The 16,966-nt window shown below is 42.0% G+C and overlaps 1 protein-coding gene and 1 long non-coding RNA gene across 2 annotated transcripts; one reads left to right on the forward strand and one right to left on the reverse strand.

Moving 5' to 3' along the window:
- Nucleotides 1-9,010: 9,010 nt before the first annotated feature.
- LOC123497197 (uncharacterized) lies at nucleotides 9,011-12,825 on the reverse strand. The gene is made up of 2 exons (XM_045233488.2): nucleotides 11,690-12,825; nucleotides 9,011-11,456 (listed from the first exon to the last, which is right to left on the reverse strand). Exon 2 carries the CDS (start codon nucleotides 11,442-11,444, stop codon nucleotides 9,117-9,119), a length of 2,328 nt encoding a protein of 775 aa, XP_045089423.1. The 5' UTR covers nucleotides 11,445-11,456; nucleotides 11,690-12,825; the 3' UTR covers nucleotides 9,011-9,116.
- A 53-nt stretch (nucleotides 12,826-12,878) lies between these two features.
- LOC120973911 (uncharacterized) lies at nucleotides 12,879-13,949 on the forward strand. The gene is made up of 2 exons (XR_005769572.3): nucleotides 12,879-13,470; nucleotides 13,554-13,949. It is a non-coding gene; the product is annotated as an uncharacterized lncRNA (long non-coding RNA).
- The last annotated feature ends 3,017 nt before the right edge of the window (nucleotides 13,950-16,966 follow it).

A 16,966-nucleotide genomic window follows, 5' to 3' on the forward strand; every position in this document is an offset into this window, starting at 1 on the left:
GGTTGAGGAAGGGGCGGAGGCGGTGACCTTTGGTCGAGAATGAGTCGACCCATAGGCATAGATGTTGGACACCGACCAACTCGACATCAAAGATGGGAAGGGGCTCACACACCTGGTTGTGCATGGGCATGGGAAAACAGAAAGGATGGTGGGTGGTGGTGGTGATGAAGTGGGGGGGGGTGTCGATGTGTTGGACAAGAACGGGGTAATGGGGTGGGTTGGCCGACATGGAGAAAACCCTAAGGCTGCTCGTGACCTCCCTTCTCTCATGTCGCTCATTTTGGTCAAAGGAAAATGGGGGGGGGGGGGGTTAAAACAGATGTGAGGTGGGTTGATGATTATATGGCTGCCAATTCATATTTAATTTTGCTGAAGTCTCAAGGGCAGCGCTGCTAAACGCTTCACCTTTAGTGGTGAAGTAGGCTGAGAGGTCACTATGGGTGCGGCTATTTGTCGCTTACAACGATCTCGAGAGAAACGTCGCTTGCAGCGCTCCTTCAAGAGCCGGCCTAAGGGACGTAGCTGGTATGTACGCTACTTCATTCGCTTCAGATCACTCGTTTGTTTCAATTTTCAAATTTTCATTTTGTACTTATATTTGTATTCTGAAATATCTTAAAATATAAACGTTCACGTGTTATGAAAAAATGTTGGTGAAATTTTCAAAAATTATTTATCAAGTGTTAAAAAATGGTCATGTAATATTACAAAAATGCTAATGGCATTAAAAACACGTACGTAAAAAACTGTTCATGTAATTAAAAAATAATGTTTCATACCAAAATGTAATAGAAATGTTGTAACATGTTCACACATAAAAGCTGATAAAAATGTTAACGTAAAAGAATATTCACTTCTTTTAATATAATATTTTTATCAGTCAATTTTTTAATGTGAGAAATAGTTAACACAAACAAAAATATAATAAAAATATAAATCATGTATTTAAAAAATGATCAACGTGTATAAAAAAAGTTCCACCTGTAAAACATAAATAAGGCCGAAGTAGCTTTGGACTTTGCGGCCATAGCTTGTCTAGTTAGACGATTGGCTTGTCTAAAAAAAATTTAGACATTTGACGCGACTTAAGCCGAAAAGGGAACTACCTGGGGGACCTCCTAATCCATGCGAGAGTCGGAGGATACCCTCCAAACACGCAGCCCCACCAAAATGTTTAAAAATTCAAATAATCTTTGTGAATTTCAATTATTTTTCAGGAATTTCGGATAATATGAAGCAACTAAAAATAGTTCACGAATTCAAAACTCTTCAAGAGCGCAAAAGATGTTCGTGATATAAAAACATCGTGAATTAATTTATTTACATATTTTTTCCAAATATTTCATCAAATGTTCATGATTTTTAGAAAATTCTTGGATTACAAAAAAAGTTTAGAAACAAAAATGTTGTACACTTTATAAAATGTTCCCATTTTTTGAAAGATGTACACAAAATTCATAAAGGTTCAAAAAGTTGAATGGGAAATAATAGGACATTAGAAAAAAAAGAAATTTATAATAAAATAAAAATAAAAAATGGAATAAGGAAATTGAAAAAAGCAGAAAAAGCGAATAAAAATACAAAAAAGAAGTAAACTCGGTCTGGGAAGGTTGGGCCAGCGCAGCAGTACCTAGCGGGGAGCTACAGGGTAGGCATTACATCTTATCCATCGACGTACACAATAAATAGGAAGTTCTAAAAAAAACACAATAAATAGGAGCTGCCCTTACTTGGGGTCCTCTTTAACAAATTCCGAGGTCGCGAAGCAGGCTGATGGGTCCGCCTTTGTGGGGCTTTTTATTATTTCATAGATTTGTCAGATGTAATAGAAAAAAGTCCAAAAGAAACCTTAAAGTTATGGACGGAAGCTACATCAAACCCTGAACTTTGAATCCCGGAAATTGACACTCTGAACTTGTAATCCCGGTCTATTTTGGACCCTAGATCTATTTGGCACACCGGGAATAATTCAATCCCGGACAGGATAAGGAGCTACTCTCAGAGACAAGAATTTGGGCCGGCCCATTATAACACAACAAGAATTCGTGAAATTTAAAAAATGTTTGCACATTTCTAAAATTGTTCAGAAGTTAAAACATGTTCCTATTTATAGTTTTTGCACGAATTCAATTCATTCTCTATTTCTAAAAAATATTTGGAATTCTGAAATTTTATTCACATTTTAAAAAACTGTTCGTGATTTCATAAAAAATCACATTTGTCAAAAATGTTCATAATTCCAACAGTTTTTCACATCCTATTTAAAATGTTTCGGATTTCAGAATTGTGTCACATTTTTCAATAATTTTTTGGAATTTCATAAATCACTTCGTAAATAAAAAAAATTAATGTTTCAGATTGTTGGCTGCGGACTCGACTGGGCAGGCCCACCAGACATAAAGCGAGTTTTATTTTTCTTATCACGGGCTGTAAAAATTCTTTCTTTCTTTTTCTTAACGCGCGACGTAATAAAAACAAGAGAGAAAAACATGCCATGGAGTTGAACTTGGGACCTGGCAGTGCTGACCTGATTTTGCTAGCCACTACACCAAACGACTATGACTTACATAGTAAGAGGCCAAAAATATTTAATCAGAAACCAAAGCGTTGAACTTTGAAAACTTTTTTTCGGGGCAAACAAGTATTGAATACGTATTTATTTCTGAAATGTGTGCATTAAATATTACCATGTATTTGGAAAATGTGTGCATTAAATATTTTTACCAGTGTTGACCTGATTCAGTTAAATGTGTGCGTTTAACTGAAAAATGCTTATTGTCATTAAGAAAATATAAAACATGTATTTGGAAAAAATATTACCATGTATTCAAAAAAGTTTTGAAAACATTTAATTCAAAAATGTCCATAATGTATTTGAAAATATCAAAATTTTATCAAATATTTAATGTGTGCATTAAAAATGTACATTGGGTACTGAGAAAAATTAGTCTGGTGTAAAAATGAAAAAAGAAAAGAAAACGTAAAAGAAAAAATTAAGAAAAAACAAATTAGTTCGCGCGCGTGAGCGAGCGAGGTACTGGGCCGGCCCAGCAAATACCGGCGAAGTCCTCTAAGGTTTTAAAATAGGCGGAATTAGAGAGTTTGGTGTGCTGATTTCAGGGATTGAGAGTTCGAGGTTTAGTTTAGCTTTCGCCTACAAATTCAAGGTTTATTTTGGACTTTTTCCGATGTAATATGGTGCCCATCAAATGGGGGACCCTCTGCTGGGCTTACCCTTTCGTGCCGTACTTTAGCATCCCAGTAGCAAGCGTCATTTCTTTGACATTGTACTGTTTGTGGCATTTTAAATTTATTTTCTCAAAAAATATGTAAAGTTTAATTATTTTAAAAAGTAGAACATTTTTCTCTGAATCCTAACTGTTTTTGAAATGTCTACACTATTTAGAATTTCGACATTTTTTAAATTAGAAATTTTTATTAAAAGTGGAAAAATTTATTGTTTTTTGGAAAATATTTTTCAAAATAATTTTTATTTTGAGAGGATTTTTCCCTAATCTGAACAAATTTTGTATTTCTGGAACATTTTGTGGAAAGTTTGAACATTTTCTAAATTTTGATAAGTTTTTCATAATGCAATTTTTTTTAAATTTTTTGAGTTTTAAATTCTAAATAGCTCAAAATATTTTGAACATTTTTGAAATTGGCAATTAGAAAATAAAAAACATAATTCTTTTTGGAAAAGAAAACCTGAAAACCTAGTAAAACGATGAATAGAATAAAGAAAAATGGTCTAGGAGGTTCTTAAAACCGGTAAAACTAGACATGAACCAGGTACAGGTTTCCTTAAACTGAGAGTGTTTTTTTAGAATAAGTAGGAGTTACTGCGGAGGCTGACCCAATATCTCGGCCGTTCCTGCGGAGGCTGGACATTTTGATGCTTCATGCGTCAAATAAGAATTACCATCAAATGGACGTGGACCAACTAAATAATAATAATAATAATTCAAATGGACATGGAGTTCAGAATGCACTTTAAAATCTATGAGAGATTGTCACGAGGTATAAGGCTTGCTAGTGTTACTGCTCAGCCAATGGACTGAGTAGTCAAATTAAATGATTGATCAGTTAGATTAAGGGCAACGCTACGAGTCAGCTTGTTGATTTTTTGAAAAGATCAGCCATGTCATGAGGCACCAAATTAACTGCAGGATAGCCGTCCGATCCAACTAACGAAGTTTGCGACATGATTCATGTTGCGCTCAAAGTTTGCAACATGGTTCATCTTGGCTCGAAGATTTACACAACGAGTGATTTGCAACATGAGCCATGTTGCGCTCGAGAGATTTGCAACATGGCCAATGTTGCAGTCATCCAGATGTCGATTTTCTCTTGCGAATTGTTGATTTGTTGCGTAGAGGTTGCAACATGGTCATTGTTGCAGCCATCGCCACAATATCACCAACGTTGTAGATGTCACTCCCACTGTGCAATCATGGTGATTTGAGGTTGCGACATGGCTGCGTTGCAGTCATCGCCACATGTGCGGCCAATGATACTACACCCTTCTGTTGGGTTTATAATTCGGACACAAATTTTAGTTCATCATTTAGACAAGCAAAACATGTGTTATATCTCATAAAAATTATATTGTTAAATTCATCGTCGAATGAAATTCCAAATACATTTAGTTTTATGGGAAATGCACAAGTTTCACTACTTAGGGGTTGTTTGGTTCTAGGCCTAACAATGCCACACTTTGCCATACAATGTTGCCACACTTGTTTAAGATTAGTTATTCAAAATGAGAGCCACAAGTTCGCAAGCCTAAGAAAATCTTGCCGCATCTTTTAGTGTATGTGATATGGGCCACTAGTGTGGCTTGCCTAAGGTGTAGCTTGAATCAAGCACCCACCTAAGTTGGTCAAACTTACCTAACTTTAGGTGTGGCAACCTTAGGGAAATTTAGTCTCAAACCAAACAGACCCTTAAATTAAAGGCCTAAAATGCCGTGCCCAACTTACATACTCAACCAGATGTACTTCTTAACACTACAGCCTTGTTTGGATGTGAGGGCGGGTATTTCCATGGAAATAACGCCCAGGGTGGAATGTTCTTGACAAAACAAAACCCCCCAGAAAAATCAACATGGCCCTTTCGAAGAGATGGGGATGGTACACTATTCTTTCTAGTCGATGCAGCCTTCCTTTGCGCTGGTGCAGCTACCATTGATGCATCCAGATCGCGCTACTGGTCTGTGGCTTTAAAGGCACCAGCCTCGCCCGCGATCAGCATCACTCCCAAGATTACATGGTAGGTCTAGATCTTTATCTCAACATCTTCATTGCAACCATGAGGAGAATTCTAGGAGTCCATGGCAAATCAGAGGAACGTGTGCACTGCTTTTGGCTACGCATAGGCACAGGCACAAATAGGGGAGGGAGGCTTCGTCCGCTTGGGAAGGTCACGAGGTCAGCGAAGGAGAGAGAAGTGCTGAGAGCATCGGGAGTGGTGCGTCGTGAGAAAAACAAGGAGAGTTCGCCCGACGTGAGAAGGCGAGGGTCTCCTAAGGGGTTTTCTGTAAAAAAGAGCAGCCTCCGCAGCCCCTGTGTCGACGTGGCGTGGGTCAACGCGCCACGAGGGCAGGTCAGCGAGCGCTGGTGAAGAGAAGAACCTCGAGTGAACCACTTATGAAAGATTGGGACCTAAAGGTGCATTTTCAAAGAAATAGGACGAAAGTGACACAACAACGAAACTTTTGGGACCTCCAGTGCATTTAACTCTTTATAAATCTTGTAGTCAATAGCTGCACCCTAGAGTAAGAATGGGTGCCATAGCAACCAATGATGGCTGCCATGGGAACAAAATTTATGTCTATTTTAGTTTTTGTGTTTTCTTTTTAGGAAGGGTAAAAGACTTCCCAAAATCCATTCCGGTATAGATAAACTTCTTTCACTTTTGTTTTTTGCTTTTGAATTTATCTTCAGGGAGGGTAATAGGTTGCCTACAATTCATTATTCTCTCTAGTAAAACTTATGGTTATTATGATTATGATATTGATTTGTTATTTAGATTCAGGTTTAACCCCCCCCCCCCCCCCCCCCCCCCCCCCCCCCCCCCCCCCCATGTTTTCTGTTTCTGTGTATATGGTTTTCATTCTTTATTCAGAATGTTTTGTAGGAGCTTTATGATCTACTAGTTCCCTAGCTTGTACTTATAGTAATATACGTGAAGTACTAGTCCTGCCTATTTCCTTATTCAAATTTATGTGATGCATGAAATATCTATATATGTTCTGCCTATCTTCTGGTAGTGTTTAAACTGTTGTAAATTAGAATTTACTTACCTTGCTGGCAGTATATCTTACTCCATGATGTACTTTTTCTTGCTGATGTTCTTTGTGTGCAAATTCTACAGCCTGAACCTGCAATTTTCTACTCCCTCAAAAAACATCTTATATTAAGTTACGGTGGGAGTTGATGATTAGTAAAAATGATTGGAATCTTTGTTTGCACCATATTTTCCACAGGTAACTTAATAGTGTGGTGGCCGAATAATAAGTGAATACCATGACATCGAAGCAGCTTCGGAACAAAACAAGAAATAAGGAGTTCCGTGACGGGACCAAGAAGAAGGTGGAAAACTGCCCGCTGAGAGTGAAGAGCTTGAGGAACCTGATCATCTTCTCATTGAGGTCACTATACAATGTTGCACGCATTAGTTTTCATTATTGTATTTACAATTGTGTCCATGTTGCCTGATCCATAGAATCATTTGTACCCAGATATTGTGCAAGGATTATGACGTCTTTTTCAACACTGCGCATCTGTTCAAGGGCCTTGACATCAGCGTACTGAGGGGAGAGCTGGAGCATCGTTTTGGCCGGCTCTGGGCTCGCTTTGTCATCAAGGTGCATACCGTAGGTCCCTGGTATGCAGAATGTCTGCAACCAGTTACGTATGTTTTTAAGAGTCTCATATCCGATGGCTTGTTCGCAGGCTTCCAAATGTTCAAACCAGATGCAGATTATTTGCCCATTGATGCACCTGTGCCTGTGCCAGAGGAGATGATTCCATTGCCGTTGCAGAAATTCTTATTTGGGACCAACTAATTAAGATGTTAGTGGTTAATTAGTTGCACCTGCTGGACCACTGGCGCACCTATGTGTTGCAATTTTATAGAAGATTAGTGAAAAAATTACTGCCTCAATCTTTGTGACGGGTTAATGGGTCCAGCCCATAGATATGTTTTTTTGTGTGATGCATTATTAGGTCTAGCCCATAGGTGGGTTTTGTCCAGCCCATAGAATGCTCAGAATGGCAGAGCAGAGTTGGGCTGGGTTGTTTCTTCAGAATTGACTGACTCAGAATTTGGGTCAGTCGACTCTGTTCGGGCAGATTCTGTTTGTCCATTTGATAAAAAATTAATGGCAGACCTAGAATCGACTGACCCCAAATTCAATTTTCAGTCAACTGACACCTAGCCAGTCCCATATTTTTCGTTCCTTAACTCTTTCGAAAGTATAGAAATTGTCCTTCAACTTCAAGACCAGTAAAACTTGGTCTCTTAATTTCTCAAACCAGATAAGTTCAGTCCCTCAACTTCTTAAACCAGATAACTTCAGTCCCTCATACCGTTTACGGTGGTTTTCGTCTGGACACGATTTTGACTAAAAACTTGACACGTTGTTCGGGGTTGACTGCCGTGTCACTGCCCACTTCAACGCCATGTTTAGTGGGGAGCATGATCAGCACTGCCATGGCTGGGTCGGTGTTCATCGTCTTGTACTGCAGGAAGAGAGAGGCGTCCCTGTGCAGCCGCATGGTACCTGCTCCCCTGCCCGTGCTGGCCGCATGAGCTCGACGGCCATGGTACCTGCTCCCCTGCCCGTGCTGGCCGCATGAGCTCGACGGCCATGGTACCTGCTCCCCTGCCCGTGCTGGCCGCATGACCTGGACGGTGAGCATGGCGAAGGCCAGCACCCCGTGAGCCAGGCCACCATGGCCGAGCATGTACACAACATACAGTGCCTTCGCTGTTCGTGGTGTGGCAGTCTAGCCCGGACGACGTGTCATGTTTTTTCTTTAGTCAAAACCGTGTCCACGTCGGATGAAAACCACTTAAAGTGGTACAAGGGACCGAACTTATCCGATTTGAGAAACTGAGGGATCAAGGTTTGCCGGTTTTGAAGTTGAGGGATAATTTCTATATTTTCAAAAGAGTTGAGGGACGGAAAATATACTTTTCCCATAAATAAATAATAAACACACACTAGCCAAATCATCAAACTGTTACATAGGGCACTTACTCGTGGGGCTCACTAGTCAGCATACATACTACTCTCTTTCCAACACTTGGTGTTTGCTTGCAGGGACTTTTTTGTGTTGGGACTAGAAAAAGTCTCTAGCAAACCAAACAGGGTGGGACTAGACTTTTTGCTAAAAGTCCTTAAAAGCATCTCCTTGAGAGTCTTTTTTAAAAAGTCCTAGGGACTAGAAAAAGTCCTAGGACTAGAGAATCAAACACCACCTTACTCTGTGCGGGATTCCATCGAGCAGGTTGCAGGGACCGCCGCTCCCTGCTGCTGATGCTCGTGAGGGTAAAGATGACGGCATGCCACGTGCGCTGGCTGCGCGAACGAGACCGCCACAAAGAGCGCGGGGCAGGCCGCGAGCAGCAGGCTGCCGGGGCCCTGGGGTCACCATTCCTGCCGGCACCGCCTCCTCTCGTCCTCGAGTCCAGCCACTGCAGCCTTGCCGCCACCCACGCGCCCCTCCAGAACCCGCCGCTGCTCTACTCCTTGCAGAGCTCGCCGCCGCAACCAACAGAGGCTCCATCCGGCCGGAGCTGCAAGCCGCGGAGGCTCAGCGCCCTGCACGTACGCTCCAGAATGTTACCGTGCCGATGATACCGTCGGTGACCACGGACGCGTCTCGTCCATCGCCCACAGAATGGTGAAGCCGGGCAAACTCACTTGCCGCTCCATGCTGGCTAGGCTAGAGAAACTGTGGCAAGACGATGGTAAAAGTGGATGCATATTTTGAATTCTGGATACACACTCGGCTGGGGCCGCCATGACCTCAAACACAACACGTCAAAAATGAAAATCAGGAACGTGGGAAGATACACAAATGGATCACACAAAAGGTAACACACACCTACACACTTTCGCCAGTGATGCTGGCCGGGTCGCCGGCGGCTCTACTGAAAATCCCCAGGTGTGCGAGCAATGCCCATACGAGCGTTATGAGCTCGCCGCCGCGGGCGATGGCCTCCGAGTGACCGTCAATGTTGTCTGATGGAGCGATGTACAGCATCATCTCCGACCAAAAGCCGGCGAGGAGCTCCCACGCTGTGTTGGCCTCTCCTTGGTTCAGCTCCGCCAACTGTTGTCCGAGCTTGGCACCATCCTTGAGCACCTCATGATTCTGTGAGGCGCTCATCAGCTCTACCAACGGTTGATAATCCACTTTAGGTGTTGGCATGCCGGCGAGGATGTGCTTGGCCTTCTTCTTGACGGTCTTGTACAAGCTCTTGCACCACTCGTCGTCCTCTGGAAGCAGCTCAGGGGAGTAGGCCACCAGGTAGGCGCAATACCGGGACAGGTGAATGGCAGCGGTCTTATGGTCAGAGAGAGGTTGACATGATCCAGCTGACCTGAGTTCAAGAATGCTTGTGGCGATGTGGCACACAAGAATGGTCTTGGCTATACCTTTTGTGCCATCGACCACCCAAAGGAGGTTGTCGCCGGTCTTCAACTGCGGCCTCGGGCACAGAGATGGCATGCGGTTATTGTTTCTGCTTCTCTCATAGCTTCTCAATGCATTCATGATACCAGCTTTCACCGCCCTTGGCACCTTGACCTTCTGACCAGGTTTAAGACGACGAAGCAGACCCATTGGAGTATTCCTTGGGTGTAGCACCAGTATTGAACATTGGTTCATCGTGTCTTCCCAATGGTTTAATATCTTGCATCTACACTGCAACACATGCCTGATACATTTCTGCATGATAGGAGATTGCTGCCAAGAAGGATGGTTTATGTGGGCGCAGATTAGGGCTACTTTTGTCCAGTTAGAACAAACGTAAAAAGCAATCTCTCTTATCTCAGCAAGCACAACGAGTGCAACAAGTACAACAATCGGTACAAGGTCAAATGCTGGACTTCCAAAGTCCTGACCGCGTAGGTGTGTTGTGGTACCTTGCTGTTCTCCCTCGAATTGAAGGCACCGATACAAGCAAGATATCAGCTCGGAAGATGCAGTTGATCGATCTGCCAAAATAAATGGAAGATATACTCTGGCCATAGTAAAAAGTAAGCAGTAGCCGATGCCTGAGAGTGAAATCAATATGCTTAGTATGGGCATCCTGCTCTCTGAATATGTGATTACCAGTGATGAAAAATAAACATCATGAAGAAAAGAAAGCTCATATTCAATCAGTTGAAGTACCCTCTCATCATTGCTATCCTCGAGTAACATATTCCGTAAAAAGCTAGAAGCTTTGGTGAAGCCAGTCTTAGCATTTGTGTACCTGGCGAACCGACACCTTAAAAGCTTGGACAGTGCGAAGGAGAGGCATACATCTTTGAGATGTGATGTCAACTTGAGATCATGCATGTCATCCAGCTGCCAAACTTTGTCAAGGGTCACTAAGCCGCCTCTATTGGGGATAAGTGCAAAGCTATAACCATGAGGCTCCTTATCCACAGATATTGTGTCTTCGCCCATTACTATTAGTGGAGGAGGTATATCCCCATAATCATTTGTCATGTCGGCGTCATGTAGCTGCTCCATGTATCCAACAATAAGACGGGGATTGCATCCAATTGCTAGTGATTTTCTGGCCTTGTGCCACACAAAACACTTGAAAAGTAATTTTGCAAAGGTGAGAGCAAATGGTGGGACAATCACCAATCCTGTTGGAGAAAATACATTTACCAGAGACCACTTGATGTAGGTATCAGTAGTAGTACCTCCCAGGTCGATGGATGTATAATAATCCAACCTTGTGTTATAGACCATCAGGTAGGAAGTCCACATTGCTTGCACAAGTAGTGCCACAGATGGACCAATGTTTCGCCCTTCTCTAGGATCACTGACCACTACCAAAGTGGTGCTGATACCAACCATTTGAACAAGACCAGTCCATATTAAGACTAGATTCATGTGGGTACTTGCATTGCACATGCGGCCTACTATCTTTTCTCCATCGGCAAAAAGGATAAGGCCATTCTGATTACCAATGTCAGATAGGACATAGGAGATTATGGGAATGAACAATGCAGTGGCACCCAAGAAAATGTAGCGGGTCAATGGATGGCGGCGATAGCGACCGTATGCACCTAGGACAACCATGACTCCCATCAGGATGGCGTTCACCACAAGGAGGGCATTGACTCGGAACATCACCCTAGTGAAGTGCTTAGAGAAGATCTTCCTTTCATCAGAGTTGCATTCCTGAACTGTCAGGTATCCCACACCCATCGATCTAGCTAGCTGGAATATGAAATCTGAACATTAGTAGCTAGCACAATTTAAGATGCCAGATTCAATCAAGAGCTACTAGATAGCTTGGATAAGTGAGGAGAGAGAGAGAGAGAGAGAGAGAGAGAGAGAGAGAGAGAGACCAATAAGGTAGAGACTAGTGCAACGGATTCAGATGAGCTAATTAAACATTAACTGCTTGAAAATCTACTAATTCGAACAACAAAGATGACTCAGTGATTTACCTGAAATGCCAATCAAGCGGTCTCTATGTAAATGTCAGAGATTTGATAATTATTCGAGGCTTATATATGCCGGCTCCTTAATTTGTTTGGAACGAAGCAGAACAGAGGGGGCCGGTCTTATGGAAACTGAACAAGAAGAGGGAAAAGATGAAGCAGGATCTCATCAAGCATTAGAAAAAACCAGCAACCAGGGTAAGCAATAACATAAAAAAATCACTACAACTTTGAGTGTGATTTAATTACCAGCAATGAAGGGAACTCCGGCCCCTAGCTAGGCGCCGCGTCGGGGCAATGTTTTGTTGCTGCGAGGGACGATCTGGCTGCATCAAGCAATGATTTAAAGAAAGGAGATGGAGCAATGATCAGCTGCTTAGCACGATACCCTTTTTTTTCTTTCTCTTACTTTGGCGCTGTACAGGTGTGCTTTGCTTTACCCACGCAATCATGTTCCCAAAATCAGCTGCGGATTGATTGTCAAAAGGATGCCTAGCCTGTTCTTTTTCTTTTTGTTGCTTATAAGATGCCCAGCTTGTAGGAAACGCAATAAAAAACGAAAGGAAAAGAAAAGACATATGGGTAGCGAGACGCAGCTTTGTTGCCGAATGCCCATTATCTCTAAAACATTGCTCAACCCGTAAAAGAAAAAGGAGCACCTATATGTCAGGTGCCTCAACTCAGTCACTTTTTTCTATGCCCTTAGATTAACATCCAATGGACAACGTCTGCACGCTCTAGAGGAGCCAAGCGAAAGTCTCGTGATTGGTGCATCCATGTAGATGCATGCAAGTGTTGCATCCCTGGAGAAGCGAATGCATGCAATTTTTGCATTTTCACCAAAGCTACAACATGAAGTACGAGCCTAAGCTCATCTTATTTTGGAATTTGTTGATTGTGACTTTAATAGAAATAGTACGTAGTAGTTCGCAGACATAGCAGGTAGTTACGCATATCGACTCGTGCCATGTACAAATCTCCGTCTTCTTTAGTTTTGCACATAATAAAAATAATAGTCTTTCATTCTAAACGATAAAACAATATATTTTATAATTATAAGAAAATACATGAATAGTTATTTGGATCACGGAGCGCGACCGCGTGGAGGTCTCCCGAACTCCTGAACCCGCGGAAAAAAAAGAGAAAAAGGCAATGCCCACGCCCACTCGTCCAAGATCTCCTTCCCGATCCCCAACCTCCCGCTGCCACAGCCGCCGCCTCCCGCCGCCAGCCCCTGGCTCCGGCATGCCTCCTGCTGCCGGTGCCGCCACGCCTCCCACCGCCGGCCACCCTGGCCCCGTCGCCGCCCCCCGACCCCGACGCGCCTCCCGCCACCGGCCATCCCGACCCCGACGCGCCTCCCTCCGTCGGCCACCCCGGCCTAGGATCCGGCCGCCATGCTGCCTTCTTCCCCCGGATCCAGCCACCATGACGCCTCCTCCTCCCGGATCCGCTCGCGGGACCGTTCCCGCCGTCGCCTAGTGCCGCCACACGCCGCCGCCATAGAAGCTTCAACACCTCCGTTCGCGCCGCCATGGCCACTCGAGCCACCATGGCCCCAGCTCCCATCAACACCTTCGGCCAAGTGCCGCCGTACTCGCCGACGCCGGCTCCTTCCTCCTCAGGCGCACTACCTAAGCCCCTCTCCCGAGGCCCCCGTCCCCAGCCCCTCCGGCCTTCTTCCCCGGAGCCGGCGGCAGCCTTCTTCCACCGAGCCAGCGGTGGCTCCGCCTTCCTCAGTCGTGCTTTTCCGTGGATGTTCCCCGCGGTCATCCACTTCACCGTTGGTGCGCTCGCTGGCGTTGAGAAATGAAGGACATCGGTGAGAAATTTTGTGTTGTATGAGCTGACGATGTTTGTTTCAATGCAGGGAAATCAAAACACTTCGGCTCCCTCCGCACGAGCAGTCCGTCACCTTGGTCACGAGCAGTCCGTCGCCTAGCAAGCTAGCAATTTGTTGCCGATGCTGCTCCTCTTGATCGTGTAGGCCGAGCTGCTCCTGTGTCGGTTGGCCGTCCTGGGCCCTGCCGCCGGCTCTCCCGAGCTCTGCCGCCCTTCTGCTCCATCCGCTGCCCATGAACCGCTGGACCCCGAGCTCGACCAGCCTCAGCCGTGTGTGCGAGCATGCACTGGTGCGCTCATTTTGTGGTGTGTTCATGCGTGCGTGCACTGTTTTGGCTGCGTACGTGCGTGGTGTTCTGTTGGAAAGTTCAGCTACTGTATCTTGGGAAGAGCTAATTCATTTTCAGTAATGATACTGCCTCAATGCCTTCTTCTCGAATCAAACATTTAGCTTGCTATGCGTTTGGAGAAAAGAATAAACAAGATAACGCAAAACGGCACTGGTTGGATAAGGTGAGAGAAGATGCTAATTTTGTGGTGGAGAATTGTAGTAACGCCAAGTTAGTGCTTGTTTTGTGTATAAAAAAGGATTAAGTGCATGTAATTATTGTATGACCAGGCCACTGGAGATTTTGTTTTGCAGGTGTGTAGTGTCTTTTCGCAACTGATCCTTATGGTCAATGATCTCCAAATTTTACTTTCTTTACTCTGCGTGTTTTCTTTTTTATGTAAAAAGCAAAGAAGTTCATATATACGAAATATAAAACTTCAAATATGTCAAAGAGAAAAAAGTTAGTCTACAAAATTTACTTCTAAAAGATCATGTAAATTAGCACAGAAGTCCAAATATAAAATCAACAAAACTTCACACACTGGAAAAAATGACTTTTCCAATTTCTTATATAAATAAAACAAAGAAGTTAAAATTAAAAATAACAAAAATAGTTTGATGTTTATAAACAATGGGAAGTTCTACCTTTATAAAAAAAGAAATCAGTATTTCCGTGTGTGTGGTGGTGAGGTTGACGTTCAGAAAATGTGTGGTGAGGTTCAGAAAAACATGTGTGTGATGGAGAAATTCACTACCTTTTTTAATTAGGACACAAGTAATAGCTTCTTTTGTGCAAATACAAGACAAAAAATGCATGCGTCTTTTAGTAAGAGAAAGAAAACAAATGTTCAAGGATGTTGCCATGAAAGTTAATGCATATGAAGAAAGGAAATTCGGAAGGTCAGGGGTCGCGAACAGAGAAGTTCGTGCATGAGTGTTGAGGAAATGTTCAAGAAAAAGGATAACACTGAAACACACACGCAAAAATAAATAAAACCAACAAGAAGGTCAGATTAAGTTAATCAAGACGTTCGATGTTTATGTAGCTAGAAGAAAACCTAAAAAATGGCAACTTTGAAAGTTCAGATTTAAATAAACTTTAAAGTTCGAAAAAATTGAGAAAAAAAGAGACACATATTTGTACAAGGATTTCACCCTTTTTGAAAATCCTAATGTATTTCTTTAAACTTCGAACTACACCTTTATGAAGCTTAAAATAATGGTGTTGTTCGAAGTTCAAATACAAATAATGGAGCGATTCAAGGTTTTATTACTACATTAGGATTTTCCCCATTACTAAGCAATAATCCAAGAAGGCCAAACTAAAAAAATAGAGCAGCTCCCCGTTCTACAAAAAAAACCTGGAGGTTCAAATTTAAATAATGGGGAAATTCAATGTTTTACAAATAACAAGAAGGTCAAATTGAAAAAATTGAGTAGTCAAAAAGTTTATAAAAACAGATTTTCCTTTTAAAAAATAAGACCTAGAAGTTCCACTTTAAATAATTGAGAAGTTTGATATTTATTACATAACTAGGACATTTCCCGTTACTAATGAATAACACCAAGAAGTCTAAGCTTAAAAAAAAGTTGTTTAATGCTTATAAAAACTCAGATTTTCCCCAATGCTAAAGATTAAAACCAAGAAGTTCAATTCCGAAAAACGGAGTAGTTCAATGTATATAGAAAAACTCAGCTTTTCACGCTACTAGAGAATAATACCAAGAACTTCAACTGGAAAAAGCGGAGCAGTTTGATATTTATTAGAAAAATCGAATTTTTCTATTTACTAAAGAATAAAACCAATAATTTCAATTTCAAATAACGAAGAAGTTCGATGTTCCTAGAAAACCCTCCAATTTTCACATTTCTAAAAATACACAAATGAAGTTTAAAATAAAAAAGGTTGAGCGGTTCAACGTCTATAAAAACTCAGATATTTTCACGTAACCAAGAGAAGTTTAGATTGATAACTGCTAGAAGTTTACGTACTACACGGTGTGCATTTTGCTGCTAGAAGGTCAAGTGCTCAGCCCGAGAAAGTTCAAAAATTCTTGTGAGACAGGTTGAACAAAAATACGTGATAGAAGTTCAAGGTGAAAACAGCGGGAAGTTCAACTACTACACAGAATGCATTTGAAATAAGAATATATGAATAGAAAACAAAAAGCTTAATAGGTTTGTTGCAAGAAGTTCACGTGCTCCTCCTAGCATAGTTCAAAATTCATGTGCGAGACGTTTGTCATTCATTTACATGTTGAAAAAAAGGCAAAAACAACATTGTTTTGTCATTTTAAGAACTGCTCTCGAACGGCAACGAATTTGTAACACCTGTCTACATGAAAAACTTGCTGCTATTCATAACCTTTCCAACGGTATATTATGTGCTACATACCAACGGTTTAAAATTTTCATGTGTATCGTTTAAAACATATTTTTATGTATTCAAAAAATTATTTTCAACCATCGCGAGCATGAAAACTAATCAACACAAGAAAGTTGCGTGTTTTCAACAGCTTTCCATCGGTATATCATTTACTCAATTCCGGTAAGTGGTTGGGGAGTTACGGGTAAAAAACAACACGTGAAAAACAGAGTGAAGTTCAAAAAGAACTGCTCCAAAAGTTCAACCTCTTCACGAATTGCATTTTCGGAGACTGTTTTTCCGATGAAGGCAGAACGCATGATCTCAAAAGTTCAGATTGATAACTGCCAGAAGTTCACGTACTACACGGTGTGTATTTTGTATTAAAAAAGAATGAAAATGCAAAGCCTAAAGTTTTGTTGCTAGAAGTTCAAGTGCTCGGGCCGAGAAAGTTCAAAAATTCTTGTGAGAGAGGTTGAACAAAAATACGTGACAGAAGTTCAAGGTGAAAACAATGAGAAGTTCAACTACTGCAAGGAACGCATTTCAGGTGAGAATAAAAGTATAAAAAATGAAAGTTTAAAAGGTTTTTTGAAAAGAAGTTCAAGTGCCCTTTCCGGGGAAGTTCAAAAATGCTTGCGACAGAGGTTCACCTTGTATTTCCATGTTCAAAAACAAAAAAAATTGTTTTTTTGCGTTTTGAAATAATTCTCTAAATCCAGAGAGAAGTTCCAAGTGATAACAA

The sequence above is a fragment of the Aegilops tauschii genome, chromosome 2, assembly GCF_002575655.3.
Source record: "Aegilops tauschii subsp. strangulata cultivar AL8/78 chromosome 2, Aet v6.0, whole genome shotgun sequence".
NCBI classification, from domain to species: Eukaryota; Viridiplantae; Streptophyta; class Magnoliopsida; order Poales; family Poaceae; genus Aegilops; species Aegilops tauschii.